Below are 21,343 nucleotides of genomic sequence, written 5' to 3'. Positions count from 1 at the left end.
TGGGTGCAGGTATTTATGGGAGTTGGAGTGAGGGCTGATAGTGGGTGCAGGTATTTATGGGAGTTGGAGTGAGGTCTGATAGTGGGTGCAGGTGAATTATGGGAGTTGGAGTGAGGTCTGATAGTGGGTGCAGGTGAATTATGGGAGTTGGAGTGAGGGCTGATAGTGGGTGCAGGTGAATAATGGGAGTTGGAGTGAGGGCTGATAGTGGGTGCAGGTGAATAATGGGAGTTGGAGTGAGGGCTGATAGTGGGTGTTTATATTTGGGTATTTAACATTCCTCCATTCAAAATGTAAGGTGTGTACCGGGAGTACACTATAGAAGGTAATATGCAGTAGGGGGTAATGATGGTGAACAGCGGCATCTGGCTAGAACTGTCTGTGTGATTAACGACTAATAACTCACAGAAATCACATTCACATTCAACGCAGGAGACTCCACCTATATTTTCCAGAGCTCAGTGGAATGCTCTTTAGCTTCAATAGACCACTGAAGTCGTGTTGTCATTTTGTAGTCGGCGCCATGTTGTTTATGCGCATATTTGGGGTTCTGTGTCTAAGCGGTTCAGATAAATTGCGAATTTGAATGGGCTTTTCAAAAACTGGCCTCTGTCAGATTCTGTGGTAAATAAATATGTTCAGAACCCTGTACGTTTTATTCTGTGTACATTTACCTCCTAAATATTACAGGATCCTCTGAATCACAAGATCATTTAAGGGTAGTAATCAGAAAAATGCTAACTTTAAGCTAATGCTTAACTGACGTCACAGCACAGCGGCTGGAAATGACCCCGGCCTGGATTCTGCGTAACAACAGTGAACTCCGGTCAGAAAACGTTTTGGATTATTATTAAAGCATTTAAACAGGTGAAAACTCTTTCAGTAATGTTGAGCAGTGTGATGTTGAGCAGTGTAGTCTGTGTTAGAGCTTTAAAAGGCAGATAATAAGAGAAAGTGGCTCTCAGTTCAGCAGCGCTTCCCTGCAGGTTTAGTATTTTATAATTTAGTAGTTTATACTAATTACAACACCTGACCCAAATAATCAACTATCAACTAACTACCTGCCTTCACTGAGGCGACAACGAACCAGAAACACCCATTTATTTCACTGCATAATACAGACGGTAAATGTTAAAACCTGTTACAGCTGTTTCTGGAGCAACACTCTCCTGTTTTAGTGATTTTATGCTGTAACACTCTCAGCTCCCCTCAGTAAGGGCAGTAAGTTCATTATTAGGCTCAGCTGTGTTTAATACGCTGAATAGTTACAGCCGGATTTCTCTGGTGTTGCACCAAAAAGAGTCCCCTGCTGATCTCTGCTGACTCTTTATCGATCTTGTAATTCAGAGGTTCCAGTGATGTTCAGGAGTAAAATGTATACAGAATAAAACGTACTGAAAAGTTCTAAACAGATTTATTTACCACAGAATGTGACAGAGGCGGGTTTTTGAAAACCCTATTCATTTTCCACATAGGGAAAAAACTTAAATTTGTGTGATTCTGTGATGTCATAGAAATAAACAGTGAATTTTGGAGGAATTTTAGAGGTTTTGATGATAGAGGCCCACTAATGTCGAATTATTGTACTTTGAGGTTGTCAGTGCTTATCTGAAGGTGGATCTTTGAACTGAATAGGATTAGTTATGTTAAACAGGTGGATGCAGAGTGTTGCTCTTGCTAGGTTCTGTCCAGAATCAGATTAAACCTTTCGAATCCAGCCAAGTGAGTTGCCTCATCCATGGTTATTTATGTGTGTGAGGGCTGCTGCTGCATAAGACGCTGTGTGGGTTTGGGTAGAGGGTTTTTGAAGGGGGAACTGAGCATGTTCAGCAGAGCCTCTGTGGGACTTAAACCAAACATCTTCTGTAAACAAGTCAGAATTCCACTCTGTGCTAACATTAGAACTGACTACAAACAAGCACAGATAAAATATCTTTATAATAATCTCTGCCTCTTAGGTTAGGTTTATTACAGATCTGAATCGTATTAATCTTAGTATGTAGTAGGGGTGTCACGATTTTCGATATTTCATCGAAATCGATCGAAATTATGTCATGGTCTCGAGCCTCGAAGTCAAAAAGAGGATCGACGATCCCTCCCGAAAATGGCGCAGCACACTGTAGCTCAAAAAGCAGCCCTTTCTCCAGAGAATGTGGACATTCTCATCTTCTTAAACAAAAACTTGAAAATGTAAAAATAACTGTTGTTTTGTCTAGCCTCAAATATGTTAATAGTTTTGGTACCTTAAGGAGCATCTTTCTCTCAGATAAAGTTAATAATATATCTTTGTAAAAAAAAAAAAACTTGTCATTCTCAGGGACCGAAAAAGTCTTAACATCTTATTTTTCATGTTTAACTGTTATAGTAGGATAGAGTTCAGTTTGTTAAGGCTCAAATTGTTCTATTATTTTTTTATATGACTGTTCCTGTATTTTTTTAATTATTTATTTTGTTATGTGCACACTGCTGCTACCAAAATAGCCACTAGATGGCATTACATATATATCTTAATTATATACTTAAATTTGGCCATTAGTGCCTAATGTGGTGTATTACAGATCACTTGTATCACTTTGCATCACTTATATCAAGCCCAGCTTTTGAAATAAGATATTGTAAATTTGATTAATCAAATCAATGACTGACCAAAGACTAATCTAAAACTGGTGTAGGCCTCTCTGCTGTAAAAAAAAAGGTAAAAAGAAAATCAAGAATTGAATCGAATCATGACCCTAAAATGGGAAATAAAATCGAATCGAGGATTTAGAGAATCGTGACACCCCTGGTATGTAATTATAAATAGAGTGAATAATAGAGTATATAATATTAATATTAAGTCTGGCGATTGATTGGACCAGTATAAAACCTTTTAGATTCACTGTGTTTTGGGTCATTGTTTGTTGTGTGCTGAAGTTCCTTCTGATCTGATTGGATGCATTTCTTTAAACATCAACCAAATAGTTTGTCTATGCATTGTGATGTGAAAAAATAATTGCCTCACATTAAAAATGTATTTGGTTATAAAACAAACTTTAATATCAGATCTGAGATAACCTGAGTAAATAAAAAAAACAAAATGAGGTCTATGTCACTAGCCATAACCAGGCCTTATTACTGCCAGGTAATCAGGTTCATATTCACAAATGTAAGTGAGCGGTTTGTAATGTGAACGAATCTGCTCCTGAAACGCCTCACACGCGCACATTGATACGCGTATAAACGTCCCCTTCTTCACCAACAACAAATACATTATATTTGAGAGACAACTCATAGCTTTATAAAGGAAAATGGATGATATATATGGAGCATCTTTTGCTGGAGTGGAGAGAAACAGCTGGTCAGAAGTTCATGCTCAGGTCGAGGAGCTGCACAGCTGCACCAAGAGATGTGTGGGTACAAGAGAGAAGAAACATAGCAGACTCATGAAAGAAAAAAAAGGATGCATGAATTCTGATTTGACCGTTCACATTAATGTCCACAGCTCGGATACATTTGAAGAGGAAGTGGCTCAGATCTGATTTAAAAAAATGGATTTGGCACATTCTCACAGCCATGAAAAAATCTGATCTGAGCCACATTATGCAAAACATTCGATTTGAGTCACTTCAAACTGGTAATGTGAACGTAGCATTAATGAAGGTTTTGGAGTGGCCTAGTCAGTGTCTGATTGAGATGCTGTAGCATGATCCTAAACAGGCTGTTCATGATTAAAAAACTCCAATATGGCTGAATTTAAACAATTCTGTAAGGAAAAGTGGGCCAAAATACTTCCACAGTGCTGTAAAAGACTAATTGTCAGTTAAAGCTTGAACCAAGTTCTTAAGTTTAGGGGGCAAACACTTTTTCACACAGGGCGCATTTGGTTTGGATAGTTTTTTTTACTCAATTATCTTTGTCTGATACTAAATTATATCAATCTTACAAATATATATGGGTGATAAAACATCTGTAGGGGCAAATATTTTTTTACAGTTCTATATGCATTTTTATAGTTTTATGTGTGGTTTATGTAATAATACAATTTTGTTCTCTTTTTTTTACTGAAAGTGCTCACCATGCTGCTCTTAGTGTTTGTTAGTGTGATTGTTTAGCACTGTTTTTCTTCCTCTCCTGCAGCCAAGCTGGAGGGCCGCTCGTGCGAGTATAACGGCCGCATGTATCAGAACGGTGAGAATTTCCACGCCGGCTGTAAGCACCAGTGCACCTGCATCGACGGGGCGGTGGGGTGTGTACCCCTCTGTCCTAGTGACGTCCCGCTGGCCTCGCCCTCCTGCCCCTCGCCCAGGCTGGTGAAGGTTCCCGGTCAGTGCTGTCTGAGCGTAGACTGCCACCGCGACTCCTCAGTGCTGCCACCTGTCTTCAGACGCCCACAGCCACCCCCATACCTCTACCCTCACCTCAAACCCTATCCCAAACTGTACCCCAAGCCTTACCCCAAACCGTACCCCCGAGGACGCCGACCTGAAGACACCCTGAGCAACGAGCTGGTGGAGGTGGGGAGGAAGTGGGAGAAGCCACACAATCACAAACACCTGGCAGGTGAGGGACAGTGTGTTGTCTATGTTGGAAGTTCATGTGTGTTTGGACCCACTGTGGGCCAGACCATGTCCTCTGACACTGTCAGTGTTTCTCTATCCTGGTCCTAGTGGATTCCCTGCTTTAGAACACCAACTACACCTCTGAAAGGTTATGCTTGTTAATGAGGTAATGTGTAGGGTAGTGTGGCTCCAGGACCAGGGCTAAGAAATAGTTTAGACATTATGGCATTATGGTTTTGAATTTAATTCAAATCTGAATTGCCATATGCCATATAAAATGGGGTTAGTATCCTGTCCCATAATTCACCTGCACCCACTATCAGCCCACACTAAAACTCCCATAATTCACCTGCACCCACTAACAGACCTCACTCCAACTCCCATAATTCACCTGCACCCACTATCAGCCCTCACTACAACTCCCATAATTCACCTGCACCCACTATCAGACCTCACTACAACTTCCATAATTCAACTGCACCCACTATCAGCCCTCACTCCAACTCCCATAATTCACCTGCTCTCACTATCAGCCCTCACTCCAACTCCCATAATTCACCTGCACCCACTATCAGCCCTCACTCCAACTCCCATAATTCACCTGCACCCACTATCAGCCCTCACTAAAACTCCCATAATTCACCTGTTCCCACTATCAGACCTCACTCCAACTCCCATGATTCACCTGCACCCACTATCAGACCTCACTCCAACTCCCACAATTTACCTGCACCCACTATCAGACCTTACTACAACTCCCATAATTCACCTGCACCCACAATCAGACCTCACTCCAACTCCCATAATTCTCCTGCACCCACTATCAGCCTTCACTACAACTCCCATAATTCACCTGCACCCACTATCAGCCCTCACTACAACTCCCATAATTCACCTGCACCCACTATAAGACCACACTCCAACTCCCATAATTCACCTGCACCCACTTTCAGCCCTCACTCCAACTCCCATGATTCACCTTCACCCACTATCAGACATCACTACAACTCCCATAATTCACCTGCACCCACTATCAGACCTCACTCCAACTCCCATAATTCACCTGCACCCACTATCAGACCTCACTCCAACTCCCATAATTCACCTGCACCTACTATGAGACCTCACTACAACTCCCATAATTCAGCTGCACCCACTATCAGCCCTCACTACAACTCCCATAATTCACCTGCACCCACTATAAGACCACACTCCAACTCCCATAATTCACCTGCACCCACTATCAGCCCTCACTACAACTCCCATAATTCACCTGCACCCACTATCAGCCCTCACTACAACTCCCATAATTCACCTGCACCCACTATAAGACCACACTCCAACTCCCATAATTCTCCTGCACCCACTATCAGCCCTCACTACAACTCCCATAATTCACCTGCACCCACTATCAGCCCTCACTCCAACTCCCATAATTCACCTGCACCCACTATCAGACCTCACTCCAACTCCCATGATTCACCTTCACCCACTATCAGACCTCACTCCAAATCCCATAATTCACCTGCACCCACTATCAGACCTCACTCCAACTCCCATAATTCACCTGCACCCACTATCAGACCTTACTACTACTCCCATAATTCACCTGCACCCATTATCAGACCTCATTCCAACCAGCTTCACTTACACAAGCTTTCAAACCTTCCACTAAAGTAACACTTTGCACATTGTCTCATTCCATTGGTTGATTTATCAATTGATGCAGTCATCAAGTGTCACACTGACTGGTGAGTTTTTATTTATGTGCTGTGTGACAACCAACGAATTCAGTATTTGTGGAAAACATAGAGTGTGTTACCGTCTTCAGGGTGTGTTTTCAGTCTCCGAGTGCTAGGTGAGCATTTTCCAATGGAGCCTTTTGAACCCGACCCAAACACACACACGGCCTCAAACAGCACCTTCCTCTGTCACTCAGCTTTTTCCTACACAGCGTAATCACCTTCTCTGTGCGTCAGTGTTGGCTGTTCACTGAAAGGAGCTTGTGTACCGACTTACTGACTCGCTGCCTCACCCTCCAACCCTCTCTCTCCTCCACCTTCACTTTACTGTATTTATCTCTCTCTATATCTCTCTTTCTCCAGCCTGGAAGAAGGTGAGGCGGCAGTGTGTTGTCCAGACAACAAGCTGGACCCCCTGCTCCCGAAGCTGTGGCATGGGGGTGTCCTCCCGCGTCACCAACGAGAACGCTCAGTGCAAGCTGGTGAAGGAGACTCGCCTTTGCACCATCAGACCCTGCAGCTCCATGGCTGTGCCTATAAAGGTACTCCATTCATGCTGTGAGCTTTTATAGTTCATACTCGGGTTTTTCACAGCGAGTCTGGAAGTGACAGCAGTAAACCACACGCTGCCGGTCCAACCTGGAGGAGCTGCAAATCAGTTCAACCTGAAAATACCTGTTAAAGTTAACATAAAGCAGCTGACAACTAATAATACCACTCACCTAATAGAAATGTTTCTCTATATTTTCATCCCAGGACAGTAAAGAAAATGCTAATTAAAAATGATTAATTATGGAGAGTATAAAAACCAATATATTTCATGTTTTGTCTGGTCAACTATATTAATTTTTTTTAATAATATACACCCATTTCTGCAATTTTCAAGCTTTTACCACTTAGTGTTGCCATTTCTTCTCACAACACTTAAAAAATGTTTAGGCACTGATGATACCAAGTGATGAAGAGTTTAAGGTGCTATTTTTTGTCCCATTTTTTTCTACAACCCAGTCTTAAGGTGTGTAATACTACAGGACACTTACTACTAGGGACTGGTCAGGACTGCAAGCAGGCCAGCACAGTGCCCGTACCCTCTTCTTCCAAAGCCGCATTATCTTTCGCATTGTCTTGTTTTAAAACTACATGAACGTTCATTTAAAAGATGTGTTCTCTAATACAGCATGTTGCTCTGAGATCTCAGTGTATTTTTAGGTATTATTTGCTGGACAGAATTGTATTGATGACACACTCCCATATCATGAACAAACCTGACAGCTTTTGGACTTGTTGCTGGGTGAAAAAACTTTATGGAAAAATTATTTGTCTGACTACAATACACTGAGTTTCCACTGTATGATGGAGTCCAGTAGAGAATGTCTACTGGGATTGGAATCATAGGGGTTCAGCAAAAATTGTTATTTGATTAATTATTAATAAATATGTGGAATGATTCCAGCACTGCAACATTGACAGATTTCTAATCTCTTCATACGTTCTGTTTTCTGCTTCAGCAGAAGGGGCGGAAGTGTTCACGTACGCAGAAGTCACCGGAACCCCTGCGCCTGCACTATGCTGGCTGTCGCAGTTCCCGCCTCTACCGTCCGAACTACTGCGGCGTGTGCCGGGACGGCCGCTGCTGCTCCCCGCGCCGCACCCGGACCGCCTCTGTGACCTTCAGCTGCCCGGATGGCGAGCACTTTGACAGAAGCGTCATGTTCATCCAGTCCTGCAAGTGTAGCGACCAGTGCAGTCACCTGAACGAGGCGTCCCTGCCCCCCCAGCGCTGGCTCTACGGCGACATACACAAGTTCATTGACTAGCATCTAAAAGTGCCCATTTTACCCCTCCCACTCTCAAACCAGACCTCCCATAGAGTAGTGTTTTTAAATGTAAGTCTGAGTGGATGCTAGACCGAAAGCCTAGAGCTGCCTTCGATCATAAACTCCAGAAAACCAGAGAGACTGTTCTAGGAACTTTGGAAATGTGTAAGCCAGCTCTACCAGGCCTTAGTGTAGACTCTTAGTCTGACATGAATCATGCTGAACAATAGTAGTAAAGGGTAGTGGAATGCTGATATTATGGAAATGAGTGCCAGTTTGACCATTGAACATTTTTGCTTGGAGACATTGTTGGCAGTTGTGAGCCCTACAGTCAGTCAAAGCAAAAGCTTTTATGGACATTAGCTTAAACCAACATTAGAAAACACCAATGGCCTGTCCCAAAGTTCACAATAAGTGTTGTCAGACTGTCCAGTTTCACGAAAGTGAAACCACAATAGATCAGATCTTTAGGCAAAGCACAATAGTCTTTTCTCCAAGTGACCACTTTGATTGCATTGACCGTCAGGGCGTTTCAGGTTTCAGGGTCAAACCTATTTTGACTGGTCCATATCTAGGTCTCTTCCCCATGGTCCTCTTTGGAATAAAATTGCCCAATATTCCCCAAGGATACAACAAATTCACACTACAACGGTTTTGTGCACTTTTGATCAATTTAGAGCTACATCGCAGTAACCTGCCTTTAGCAGATCCATAAACCACAAGTGTGGACTTTGAGAAAGGCCTCCAGTAGAAAGTATTTTATACTTATATAGTTATATATTGACAAGTAAACCCACATAATCATTAATAAACTCAGATGTAGGCAGCCACTCTCTTAATGAAATGTGGACCCCCGTTTCATCATGACGGCTCAGACTAAAACTGCTGGTGCGTGAGCAGGATTTGATGCTAGGTGACTGTTTTGTGTTCCCTGCAACAATGGAAATATGTGGACCACAGAGGTCTCTCAGGAAGAGGACACGGGTGAGACTGGGGTGAGAATCTCACTCTTGAGCAGATTATGATGATGATGATGATGATGTTGACTGTGTGGTGCAGGATTGTACTCTGCGGGTGGGAAACAGATGGCTTGTTGAGACAGTTTTCCCCAAATAATGTGCCTGGGATCAGCTGGCCATTAACTCAGTAGATGAGGTTTTGCTTTTGTAATAAAATTGTTGATGGTATTTATTGTATTGGTGTGTAGGACGAGAGACTGGCTCATGCTTCAGGTGCAGCCAGCTTGAGCCAGTGACAAAGACTGATTTGTTGGACTCTTGTTGGGACTTAAAGCAAGACGGGATGGAAGAATGTGGGCTTGCACCATGTGAACTCGACCTGGAACCCCGTGGCGGTGGTGCCAAAGCTGCCATTTTTCCTTTGGACTCAAGGACCCAGACCAAGGGGGAGGTGGCACTCGTTCACCAAGTGCCACGGTATTCTGGCGTCAGCGAGTCACTGACTCTGAGCAAATTACAATTCTGTCTTCTGGGAGCAGCGAAGAACCCAGCAACCCTCTGGTTTCACTGTAAAAATACGTTTTAAAGAGCCCGGCTCCAGAAGTAAACATGTAATTTGAAGGTGATGGGTGGGACTGCTCTCCATCTTGGCTCTCGATTTGGTCTGTAATCTAGCAACTGATGCCTCGAGCACGGCCAGACGAGACCCGCGCTCATGTGTCTTTATGACGTTGCGGTCTCCGTTTCGGCCTCCTGGCTCTGATACGCAAGACGACGGAGGTGACATCACCCTCGTTACGGAGGCCATGGCCAGCAAACAGAGGGCACAGGGATTAGAGCTGGAACCCAGAGACTCACGAACACCACATGCAGTCCAGCCCTGACGGTTTAGTTTACTGGAGAGTGAAGGGTGACTCTGCACGCTTGGCGAGGGAGTCAGTTGTACAGCTTTGTTCAGCAGGACAGTTTTGGACTTCGCAGAGCCTTTGAGGCTAAATTGTGTTGTAGCAGCTTTAGATGTGCACCTTACTATACTTTAAACAGTAGAAAAGACTGTTTGTGTCAATAAGTTAACATGAAATATGGATGGCTAAGGGACAAACCTATTAGGAACTACAGCCAAAAAAAAGAGAGAGAGATAAAAGCTATGGCCAATTTTATTTGCTTGTTGAAAAATAAATGCAGTACAGAACAGAGGGTGCAACAGTACAGATATTTGTATTTATATATATAGCTGAGAATGTGGATGTGTGAGCTTTTACTGTCCTAATCATACTGAATGTTCTAGCATTTCAAGATGACATTTTGATAAAGTTATTCTTTTTTTGATTGTTTTGGTACTAGAAAACTTTGTATTGTGTAAAAAACAATAATGGATTTGAAGAAGCTGTTAAAGCAATATTTTACGTCAGGCTCTACATGGGTATAGTAGAGTTACATGACTGACAATGCTAACTGGATGATTAACACAGTTAGTTATTTAATAAGCAAATCTAAAGAAAATGTTTACAGAAAAAGTGGTTAACCCCTTACACCTCAAGTTACTTATTCATTTATTTTAATAATCCAAAAACTATCAATAATTTGGTATCCTTTAGATATAGTGTATGTGCATGTATACATACACACACACAGTTACAATGTTAAGTTACCAATTTGATTGGCTACACTGATTATAGATGTTTATATTTAGATTTTCTTTTTGGTGGGTCTCAGTTAAGCGGTTTGCAAGTTGCAAAAGTGTGGGAACCCACCTGCTGTACAAAATACAGAATGTCTCAGATTAAAGCTACATTTAAAGTTCTTTGTGCAGATGTGTCCAGATCTGGGCACATTGGCCACTTAAACTAGATTTCAGCACTTCATTGATCAGGAAAATAGTTTGATGATCAGTAAAAAGTACAGTCAGCTGTTGCTGTTAAATAGAAAAGATTACAGAAACAGAGGGAGAAGCTTTATAGTCCCAAAAGAAACTTCACTTTTACAATTTGCAACTAGCTTTCAATCATTGAATAAAACCTCAACACATGTTGGCTGACTGTTTTTGATAAATAGAATGGCTATTTGTATAGTAGTAATGGAGATGTGTTATCTAATTTATCAGCATTGTAAATCTGAAATCATTTTTTTTCTTGGCAGGCATTTAACATTGAACCTACTTTTTGAATTGTGCAGAAACTTAAATATCTGTGGAATTCTCCATTAAATCAATAATCATTTTTCCAATGGTGACAGCTTTTTACACAACTGCCCAGGCTTGGATATGGAAAGTCCTTAATAAGGATGCTTCACACTGTACACACAGCACTGAACAGACCATCACAGAGCTCAAAAGTATGAAAACTATTTTTAATGAATAAAGACGGTTTAATGTGCTTTCTTCATTGTGAAATTGTCACTTTACACAACACAGCTTTTACTGATGCAGCTGGGAAAAGGGTTTAAAAATGTACAAAAATGAAAAACCTTACTCTATACTAAACAAACATTATTGAACAAACCCCCATTTACTGTACAGGAATAAGCTCTCAAAACACCAAACTTCCACTCTACAGATCAGCCGACTGCACACAACCTTCCCTTTTAGGAAACTGAACCCAGAGAGGATTCTGGGACGGAAGGACACAATCACCTTTACCTGCAAAGCCACATTAACCAGGACTAGTTTCGCCGCTATTAAAAATCACTGATCCCAGTCAACATGAAATGTTCAATCAATTATCTGATTAGACTAAAGATTGAGAAGGAGGGCCTGTTTTAAAACTAAGGAGAGCATGGTGTTCTTTTCTAGTGTTTACATCAAATAATTCAATTCCCCCAAGCATCTCTTAGGGGTCCAAGCACGGTTTAAACTTCCACCATCTAGATCACTCAGTTCGCTCATTATTTGATTCAGTAATTCACATTGTAAAACCCTAACCAGACTTAAACTAAAACATGCAGTCAAAACACGATAAAGCAGTAACTGTATAAAAGGCTTTAATTTCATTAAAAAAAAAAAAAAAAAAAAAGAAAAAAGGAGGAGCTGGGGACAAAACAAAAAAGGAGTCATAATTTCAGACATACCCCACCCACACCCTCTTTTCCTTCCCATAAGAATAATGTTAAAACTGTTGAGGTGCAGAGCTTTAAAATTGACAGCACAGACTGGAGGAGGAAGAGTCCCCCATTAGCTTGAACAAAAATAAAACACGTTCCTCCACTGGCGGTCCTTCTGAATGACTTGAGGGCTCATCTCGACTGTTCAACTGCAAAAAGAGAAAGAGAAATAAAGTTACTTTCCAGTGCTGGACAGCTAAAGGCTTCCAACAGGCTTCACATCAGCCAGAATCTATAAAGCATGATGTGCAGCACAGGAAAGCAATCCAAAATGGCTGCTTTAGGTTCCTCCTTAAACCCACAGTCATTAGTGGCTGCAGGCAGGCTGGCCATCCGTCAATCACTCACTTATTTCATAACAGTCTAACTAACGTGAGTCTTCCCATTCAAATCACTCTAAGAGCATAAAATGTCATGAACTGTGGTTTTCTAATAATGCAAGTACTTGAGAACTTCCAGAATTTCCTCATACCAGTATACCGTGCCATTGTCTGCCTGCCCTTAAACGACTGCTGAAATTGAAGTAGCTGCATCATAAAAACACGTGGAAGTGGCTGAGCAATGTCATCTAATTAAAAGCTGCTTCCCTTTGCTCAAACTGTAAACATGTTGTGCAGGCTGCCTAATCAAAACACGTCCTCCAGATGCAGCACATCTGGCAAAGATACAATCCCGTAGATGTAAACACTGGGAATTTCAGTTTAAAAGGACTCACGTTGTGGAAAACCCTTTCTAATAAGATTTACATTATGGACAAACCAATTTCTAAACTAGCCTTTCAACTTTTTGTAAGGGACGCATGATACTGGCAAAACTTCTTGCTTTACAAAGAACATTTAACTTTTTTATTCCCCAACAAAGCACAATGAATATACAGCAGTAGTGCTAGTCAAGTCATATGCAAGTGAAATTTACAGAGAGAAGCAGCCAGTCTTTTGGTAAACAAAAAAAGCTAAATCTTTAGTTAGTTACTGTTATCTTAGTCAATATTAAGATTAGTCCTGCATAGCTCACATTATCAAAAAATAAGCCAGCCTGTTAAGAGAAATAAACTTTAAACAAATATTTAGGGGGAAGAAAAAAAAATAACAAAATATAATTTGTGAAATATTAAACCTCAGCACTTTACCAGAAGTCTATAATCCAAAGTGTCTTTTTAAAAATAGTAATAACATTTACTGAAACAAATCTTACTGTAAGTGGAGATGTCAATCTCTTCTGGTAGCTCAGCCACGTTGACCTCAAAGCGGTCCTGCACATCGTTCAGAGTTTTGGCATCCGTCTCATCAGACACAAAAGTTACAGCCAGACCCTTTGTGCCAAAACGACCAGCGCGGGCAACCTAGAGTGGGACAGGAATGAAAAGGCAAAATATAAACCTCAGACTATAGTGTGGGACCTCAAACCACATTTTCAATTTACCAGTCCTCATCGTCTGTGACCGAAAAAAAAAAAAAGGAGAAAGGGTAGAAACAAACATTTTAAAATAAAAGGCAACACAAAAAGTGCTGGTGCATTTCTATTGTGCCCTTCATTCAATGTAAAGAACTGAGATTTAAAAATCGATCTAAAGTAAATAAAAAAAAAAAACTGGAAAAAAAAGCTTTTGTTGGGCAACAACATTCTGCTCAGAGGATGAGGAACGTATGGGCATCAACTTTAATATATCAATTTAATATATCAATCAATATATATTTCAGGATGTGTGTTACACAGCTTTTAGATATCCCATATTGATATTGGAAATACATGGACTAGACTCGCATTTATTAAGTGTGATTTCTTTTATTTTGCCCAGATCATCTAGCCCATAATATTTTGAAGTTTTACATCCCTCTAATTTAGTAACACAATGAAAAGGCACGGAGCAAAACAATTTACTCTCATGAGACACAAACAAAACAGCTTATAGTAAAAACATGTTGGCGAGATGTTGATGTTGCGAAACAGGCCAGTCTTTCTTTCAAGTAAAGTGAGGGTGCAAAGAAAAACAACTTGATTACAGAAATTAAAGGACGGCTGTTTGAAGTTTACACGCTTCCCACTATGAACAGACCAGAAAAACAAAGAATCTAGAGCAGTGGTTCTCAATCATGGCCTTGTATTATTTCTTCCCTACCCTGCAGTTTCCTTTACTGCCCAAAACACCTGACCAACTGGAATAATTAAACAAGTTTCCTGGGAATACAGAAAACAGCAGGATGCCAGAATCAAAACTGAATATACATACAATGGGAGCTTAAACCTCACTTGTTTTATATTAGATCCGTTTCAGACTCATTTTACCCTTTTTTTTAATTTAATCAAATAACCTGCCCACACAATCTGGACTCTCTAAAAACACATGCAATGCTCCTGACTAGGGGTGGGAAACTCAGGGCATGGCAAGACAACTCTCCGCAATACTTTGACACCCGTATAGAATAGAATACTTCTAAATAAGCAAATACCAGGAATTACGGATTTATTAGTTTTAGTTTCACAGATATCAAACAATATTCTTTGTTTGGTTATAGTACCATAATCGCAAAATGCATATAATATCCAACCCCTAACCCTGACAGTGGAAGTGCGGAGACCGGCACATGAATTCTCAGAAATATATAAAGTCAGCCAGTGTGACTTTTTAAACTTTCACCAACGCAACATCAGAATGTGCTCGTAATAAAGCTCAGTTAGTACAGACTCCATTCACAAATTATTGTTGTTGAATTTAGACGCACCCTGTGCAGGTAGGTGTCTGAGTCTTCAGGCATGTCGTAGTTGAAGACTATGTTGACCCTTTCAATGTCCATTCCTCTGCCGAATAGATTTGTAGCGACCAGGATCCTTCTCTGGAAGTCTTTAAACTGCTGGTAGCGGGAAAGCCTGAGAACACACAAAAGCAAATCAAACACTGCATCTACTGAAATTTAGCCCTTCCAGATCACATCAGCCATCACATCTGTTTTCACTGACTCATGTGTTGATTAGTATTGTATTGCATAGTACTGCATTGCTTAGTCTGTGTGCTGATTACAATATACACAGCAACTACTGATCTGCCAACTTGCTTGCAACATAGCGTAAGCAAATAAACTCATAATAAGAGAATGCATTGGATATTGGAACCAATCATTGTATAAAATCCAACCCATTTGAGATGCCAGGCTGATGGCAAAAAAAAAAATATATCAGTAATGAAATACAAAGCTGAGTGCAATGTGCTGGTCAACTACGCCATCTAGTGTTGAAGAGATGCCCTGAAATGGAGTTTTTCTATTGGTCATTTCAGGGATAAAATAAACAAGCGTAAAGTAAGCAGCATTAAATTAAGGTTCATTAAAGTCAAAAAACACTCACCTCTCCTCCTGAGCCATGCCTCTGTGAATGGCAATAGCAGGGAAATTCTGCTCCACCAGCAGCTGAGACAGAGCCACACAGCGCTGCACAGACTTCACGAAGATCACCACCTGCAGGCCAGAAGAGACATTAAGCCTAACTCAATCACCCAAACATTAGCCCACCAAGCATTAAAAAATCCACATGGCCTGCAGTGCCCAGATCAGAACTGTAGCAGCTGATGAACAATTGTAAATCACAAATTTTAATACAGCTTTTAATAGTTTAATCCAAATTATTTTAGCTGGATGTGATGCCTTTTACTAAATCCGTGGCCAATATTTTTGGGTTAATTTATTGGCACACAATAACTGCAATACACAATGGTCATTTTAAGAGTTTTATGCCACTGTTGAAAATTATGTGACAGCATGATTAAACAAATACACTATTAAACAGCAATGAAATTTTAATTAGGTCAACCATGATCATTATCCATTATTTTTTTCCTAGCAAGAACCCATTAATGAGACTTAGAGCGTGTAGTACACACAACGGTCTAAAACCCACACGCGACACTGCAACACACGGCACAAATGTTTTTCTTGCATTAAACTAAAACCCTACAAGTGTCTATGTATCATAAGCAGAGTAAGACTACAGCCTTAGTGAAATGATTCATAGTAAATTTAAAGGTTAAACCCTTGCTGTCCAATGAAAAATATGCATGCCCAAAACACCAACTTTTACAGGAGATATAAAACCTTCTTAGCCTTTAACAGAAGCCAATATAAATAATGTTTTTTTTTTATATATATATACACATTTTATATTTGAGACTTTAGTCCATTCATCAAGAAATCTTGACGCATTGTAAGGGACAGTGTGTATGTTCAAATTATGTAGCAAACTTAAAAACAAAAATGGAGATGTTTGTTTTTCCAATGAACAGTGACAATATAGAACTCTCAATCTTCTTTGTGACAGACATGAAACATACCTGGTTAAACTCAAGGACATCAAGCAGATCGAAGAGTTTACGGTTCTTTTCACTGTCTTTTAGTTTGCAGTAGTACTGCTGCAGTCCGTGTAGGGTCAGCTTTGTTTCATCATCCACAAACACCTCCATTGGCTAAAAGCACAAAACAAAAGCAGTTACAAGATGAGACCAATACCCAAACAGTAATAATCTTCCTTAACACACACAAACATGGAAGTGTGGACGAATATATGCTTCAAGCAGGTGTAAACATTGATTACCACAGCAGCGTTTCACACTAAAAATGAACTTGTGTGCGCAGAACCAAACTGAACATGCTCATTAAGCACTGCAAGGGTTCTGAATCTGAAAAACACTCACGTCCTGCATAAACTTGCGACAGACTGGCCGGATCTCTTTGCTGAGGGTGGCGCTGAACATCATGCACTGCTTCTCATGAGGAGTGAGCCTGAAAATATCCTGTACGTCACGTCTCATATCTGCAAGAGCAACAAGTTAATCACAGACGAAGTGCACACAAGACAATTATTTATGACTATTTCTTGCCTGCTTTACTGATGAGGATAAAAATACTACAAAAAAAGGAAATACTCGGAATTATGGTTTAACTGGAGTCAGTTTCACATAATTACAGCCAATATAAAAAGATGAACGACAAACAAATCTTAGCATGTTTGTGTCCAACACATACATTGAAACACACACTGCAACTAATTACTATACTTTAAGTAAAACATGATTTTAGCTTTATAGTATTCCCAGAGCAAAACTGGTGAAACTACTTACCGAGCTGCTCCAGCATCTTGTCACACTCATCGAGAACAAAGTGCTTGACGTTTTTAAGGCTGAGTGTCTTGCTGCGGATGAGAGCGAGGATTCGGCCAGGTGTGCCCACCACAATGTGCGGACAGTTCTTCTTAAGCACCTCCTCATCCTTCTTGATTGAAAGACCCCCAAAAAACACGGCAGCCTTGACAGTGGGCATGTACTTGGAGAAGCGCTCGTATTCTTTGCTGATCTGGAAGGCCAGCTCACGTGTGTGACACATCACCAATACAGACACCTGATTGAATCAAGGAAGAAAAAACAACAGTTACTAGTGGAATTTGATGGAATGGGCTGGAATTTGCTTCGTAACACAGAGCTATTATGATAACGTCTGATGTGAAAGCAAGGGATTATTTAAAAATTCAATCAAAGTTTATATATCCAATAATCAGAGTCAGACACCTGTAGGAACAGAGTTCCAGTAATCTGAAGGAGGTAGAAAATAAATATGAAACAAACCTGTCCATCCACAGGCTCTATCTGCTGCAGGGTGGCCAGCACAAAGACTGCCGTCTTCCCCATACCGGACTTGGCCTGGCACAAGATGTCCATGCCCAGGATGGCTTGTGGAATGCACTCATGCTGGACTGAAACACAAAACATCACAGGGATCACAATTGTACTGCACACAAACAAATAAAGCAACTAAGACAGATCCTAGTGCTAGTCTGAGTAAATGATGTTGACTATATGTACCATAATTCAGGCTGGGAGATTTACTGAATGTATACATTTTTTAAAGCAGAGGTTAATTAATACAATAAAATTACAGCTTAATCTGCACATGAAGTCCAAATGTGCTTACATGTTCAGGGTGCATGAACACTACAGTATTTATTGGTGAAAGTATACCTTTATTCTTTACCCAACCTAATAATGCCAGTTTTAACACCTACATTATAAACATACACAATATTTGGATATGACATCAATATACTTCTCAATGCTGCCAATTGTGCTCATTTAGTAAGGAGAGATCATTATATTTCAACTCCACACAGGTGTACTATTAAATATACTAGAACAAGTTCAGTGATAAAGCATATATAGAGAATAGTTACAACTGGGACTACAGGCCCAAAAAGGTGCATTTTTTTTCTTAGAATGTTATTAAATATCAATTAAATATTTATATAGCAATAGGTAGTGCACAGAAATGAGTTGCCACATCCTGTGACATGGATGTTTAATAAAACACAGGGAAAAAAAAACTATGTCTACAACTATGTTCATCATACACACCTTCTGATGGATGCTCAAAACCACAGTCTACAATGGCCCTCAGGAGCTCAGGTTTGAGCAGGAAGTCTCTGAAGCCAGAGCTGTGGATGGACACGTAAGAACCCTTCACCTCCTTCTTTCCTGCTGGGGTGGCACTCTCTGGGGCTGCCTGCGGCTCTTCATCCTCCTCATAGTCCAACAGCTCGTTATCAACGTCATTCTCAGCCATGCTGGAGGAAAAAGGATCGCAAAAAAATTAAATGGGGGATTAAAACTGCAGAGTCATTCACACATGAGGCCCTTCAGCACAGAGTTTTTTAGGCTCTGAATAGAAACTCACAAACAATACATTTATAAACTGCACACTTAGGGACTTTGTGAATTAAAACTGGGAAATTAAACTGAATAGAGCTGGATGCAGCCAGGGGCATCACTTCACAAATCTCTTCTCTCCCAGTTTACACCAGGTCACTTTGTGTGACAAGTATCTGGATTGCATCCTGATAGGAAATTTAATTTTAGCACACAAACTAAATTAACACAATTTACTGTCACCATTTTACATTTGGGAAAAAAGGGCAAAAATGATCTGGACAATTTTTTTTTTAAAACTTACTTCTTCCAATGTCTACACTGCAGTATACACTAGATAAAATGTATTATGAAATGTACCTCACAGCACCCTCTGCACCATATAAATTCTGTTGCCTCTGTTTAGTTCGGACAGTAAACATTCAGAAACAATGACAAATGTATTGTGCAAATTAAAAACAATTGAATTTTTAAGACCTTTAGGAACAAAATTAAGGCTTTAGGGAAAAATAAGGCCTTTTTAAGATTAGCAAATTTAAGACTTTTTAAGGATCTTTTACAGTGTGTCTTTACAAAAGGTACATTTACATGTAACTTGGCCTTATCCATAAAGTGAGCAGCTGGTGTATTTTTCTAAACAATGAAACTCAGATTTAAATTTATAAATGAATGTGTGTCTGGTGTAAATGGTCACACCAAAGCTATTCACACCACACACATCAGAGAAACAGGTAGAAGTACCATATACCCTTTAAGAGTCTAGTATTGGTATTCTAATGGGAGCTGATCTCCACATTGAGATCACACCCATATGAGCTGCGAATAGTCACAGTTCTCAGTGCTGGAAGAAAACACACCAGCACCCATTTTATACTAATTTAGTATAAAATAATGTAACAAAATAAGTAACAATTCATGTAACGCAACAACAAATTAATATTTTTGGGTGCAACATGATGACACCCCTAGACATTGACACAAAAATAAAACTACAGTTCCAATTTCTCCATTACAAATAAAAATGCAATAGAGTACCATCTCTACTACTAATTAAATTGCCTCTGTTTATTCTCACACAGCTTGACTTTGCAGCTATGGCTCATAACTTCCATCATTATATCACAGTACCTCATTTTACATTTTACAATTTAGTCTAATAGAAGACTTTGTGCGATGTTCGAGTCCAAAATATGATCATTTACATCACCTACTGCTGATAATCGCACATTTTATTTTCACATGACCTGATATTGCTGCAATGGCCATTTAAAAACAAAGTTTTGCGGAGGCCTTTACGTAGGCCTAACCTTAAATATGTTTTTTTTTAATAAACCATCCACTGCTGATAAATCAGAATCCACTCTTATTTTCAGAAAAGATAGGCTCTCTACATACATTTAGTGTATTTACATAGACAAGTAGGCTTTTTCACCCCACAACTCACAGCCTCATTTCAACATTTTACACAAAAAACTGAGTATAAAAAATTAAACTGCTTGATGCAAAGCGAATAGAAGACAAATTGAGGCTAGTTAACCCAGCTGCAGCTTCACCTGAGAGAGCCAGTACGCTGTTTATGTAAATATTTGTAATCATATTTTTAACTCTGAAATTCGTAATCACGCACCATAAAGTGCAGTGAGGTTGGAGAGTGGCTCTGATAATAAAAACAATATAAATATTGATAATTTTTATTATTTGTATTATTATAATTTGTATCATTATTATTATTAAATTACGTTAAACCAACGAAGCGCGAAGTCACGACTGCATGTTTTTCTGCATCAGCTCGTCGTGACTGCTTTAACTCGCGTTAGACACGTAGGAAAGAGTCATTTCTTTAACACAGGTTTTATATAAATTATAACACCTTTACCAGTCACAGAAAATAACTGTGGCTTTTAAAGCCCGCAGACTGAGGACAGAGAGAGGTCGCGCCTGGTAAAACTCCTCACACGAACAAACAATGCCTCCCACCTTCATTCATAATGGGCCCTGCTAGCGGCTAATGCTAATTCTAACCAGGAACACCCGCCGGAGCCCATTCAGCTCAGGGTAAATTACAGCTCTCCTCCCGGGCCGCGTCCACAGCTAAACTACTTTAAACTGGGTGTTTATTAAATAATAAAACGCAGAAAGGGAACATAGCCGTTCGCTCCCCCGCGGGCCGCGCTCTGAGCGGGAGCCCCGCGCAGGCCGGACGCTCAGCTTAGCTAACACTGGCTTGTTAGCTTAGCCGATTAGCTGAGCGCAAAGCGCCGCGGCTCTAACGTCTCCTCTCACCGCGGCCCCCAGCCACAGCTCCCCGCCTGGGCCTCGCATAGGTTACCCACCCTAAACTAACCCCGGACTGGCCTCCTTTCGCGTTAAACTGTAAATAAAGCCGTTCTTACCTTATAGTGTGGATACCAGGAACAGAGTTAGCGCAGACCGCAGCACATGGAGGGGCCTCGGGCTTATACCTCAGCTCTAATAGCCCGCCCCCTCAAGATACAGCCCTGTGATT

At 40.5% G+C, this 21,343-nt stretch overlaps 2 protein-coding genes across 4 annotated transcripts in view; one reads left to right on the top strand and one right to left on the bottom strand.

Annotated features, from left to right (window-relative positions):
- The window catches only part of si:ch211-106h11.3 (CCN family member 1), a 22,590-nt gene extending 10,516 nt beyond the window's left edge, over positions 1–12,074 (top strand). For 2 of the 3 annotated variants that reach the window (XM_007229801.4, XM_007229799.4), the window contains exons 3-5: positions 4,117–4,539; positions 6,644–6,822; positions 7,789–12,074. In XM_007229801.4, coding sequence (XP_007229863.3) covers positions 4,117–4,539; positions 6,644–6,822; positions 7,789–8,097 — 911 coding nt within the window. In that variant the 3' untranslated portion in view covers positions 8,098–12,074. The remainder of the gene's footprint in view (positions 1–4,116; positions 4,540–6,643; positions 6,823–7,788) is intronic. The other variant, XM_007229800.4, reaches the window with a different exon arrangement.
- Positions 10,196–21,343, bottom strand: ddx39ab (DEAD (Asp-Glu-Ala-Asp) box polypeptide 39Ab). The gene is made up of 10 exons (XM_007229802.4): positions 21,231–21,343; positions 18,547–18,755; positions 17,764–17,891; positions 17,263–17,539; positions 16,837–16,955; positions 16,477–16,608; positions 15,498–15,607; positions 14,879–15,023; positions 13,350–13,497; positions 10,196–12,304 (listed from the first exon to the last, which is right to left on the bottom strand). Exons 2-10 carry the CDS (start codon positions 18,752–18,754, stop codon positions 12,288–12,290), a joined length of 1,284 nt encoding a protein of 427 aa, XP_007229864.1. The 5' UTR covers position 18,755; positions 21,231–21,343; the 3' UTR covers positions 10,196–12,287.

The sequence above is a fragment of the Astyanax mexicanus genome, chromosome 3, assembly GCF_023375975.1.
Source record: "Astyanax mexicanus isolate ESR-SI-001 chromosome 3, AstMex3_surface, whole genome shotgun sequence".
NCBI lineage: Eukaryota > Metazoa > Chordata > Actinopteri > Characiformes > Acestrorhamphidae > Astyanax > Astyanax mexicanus.
This window is presented reverse-complemented; position numbering and strand designations above follow the sequence as displayed.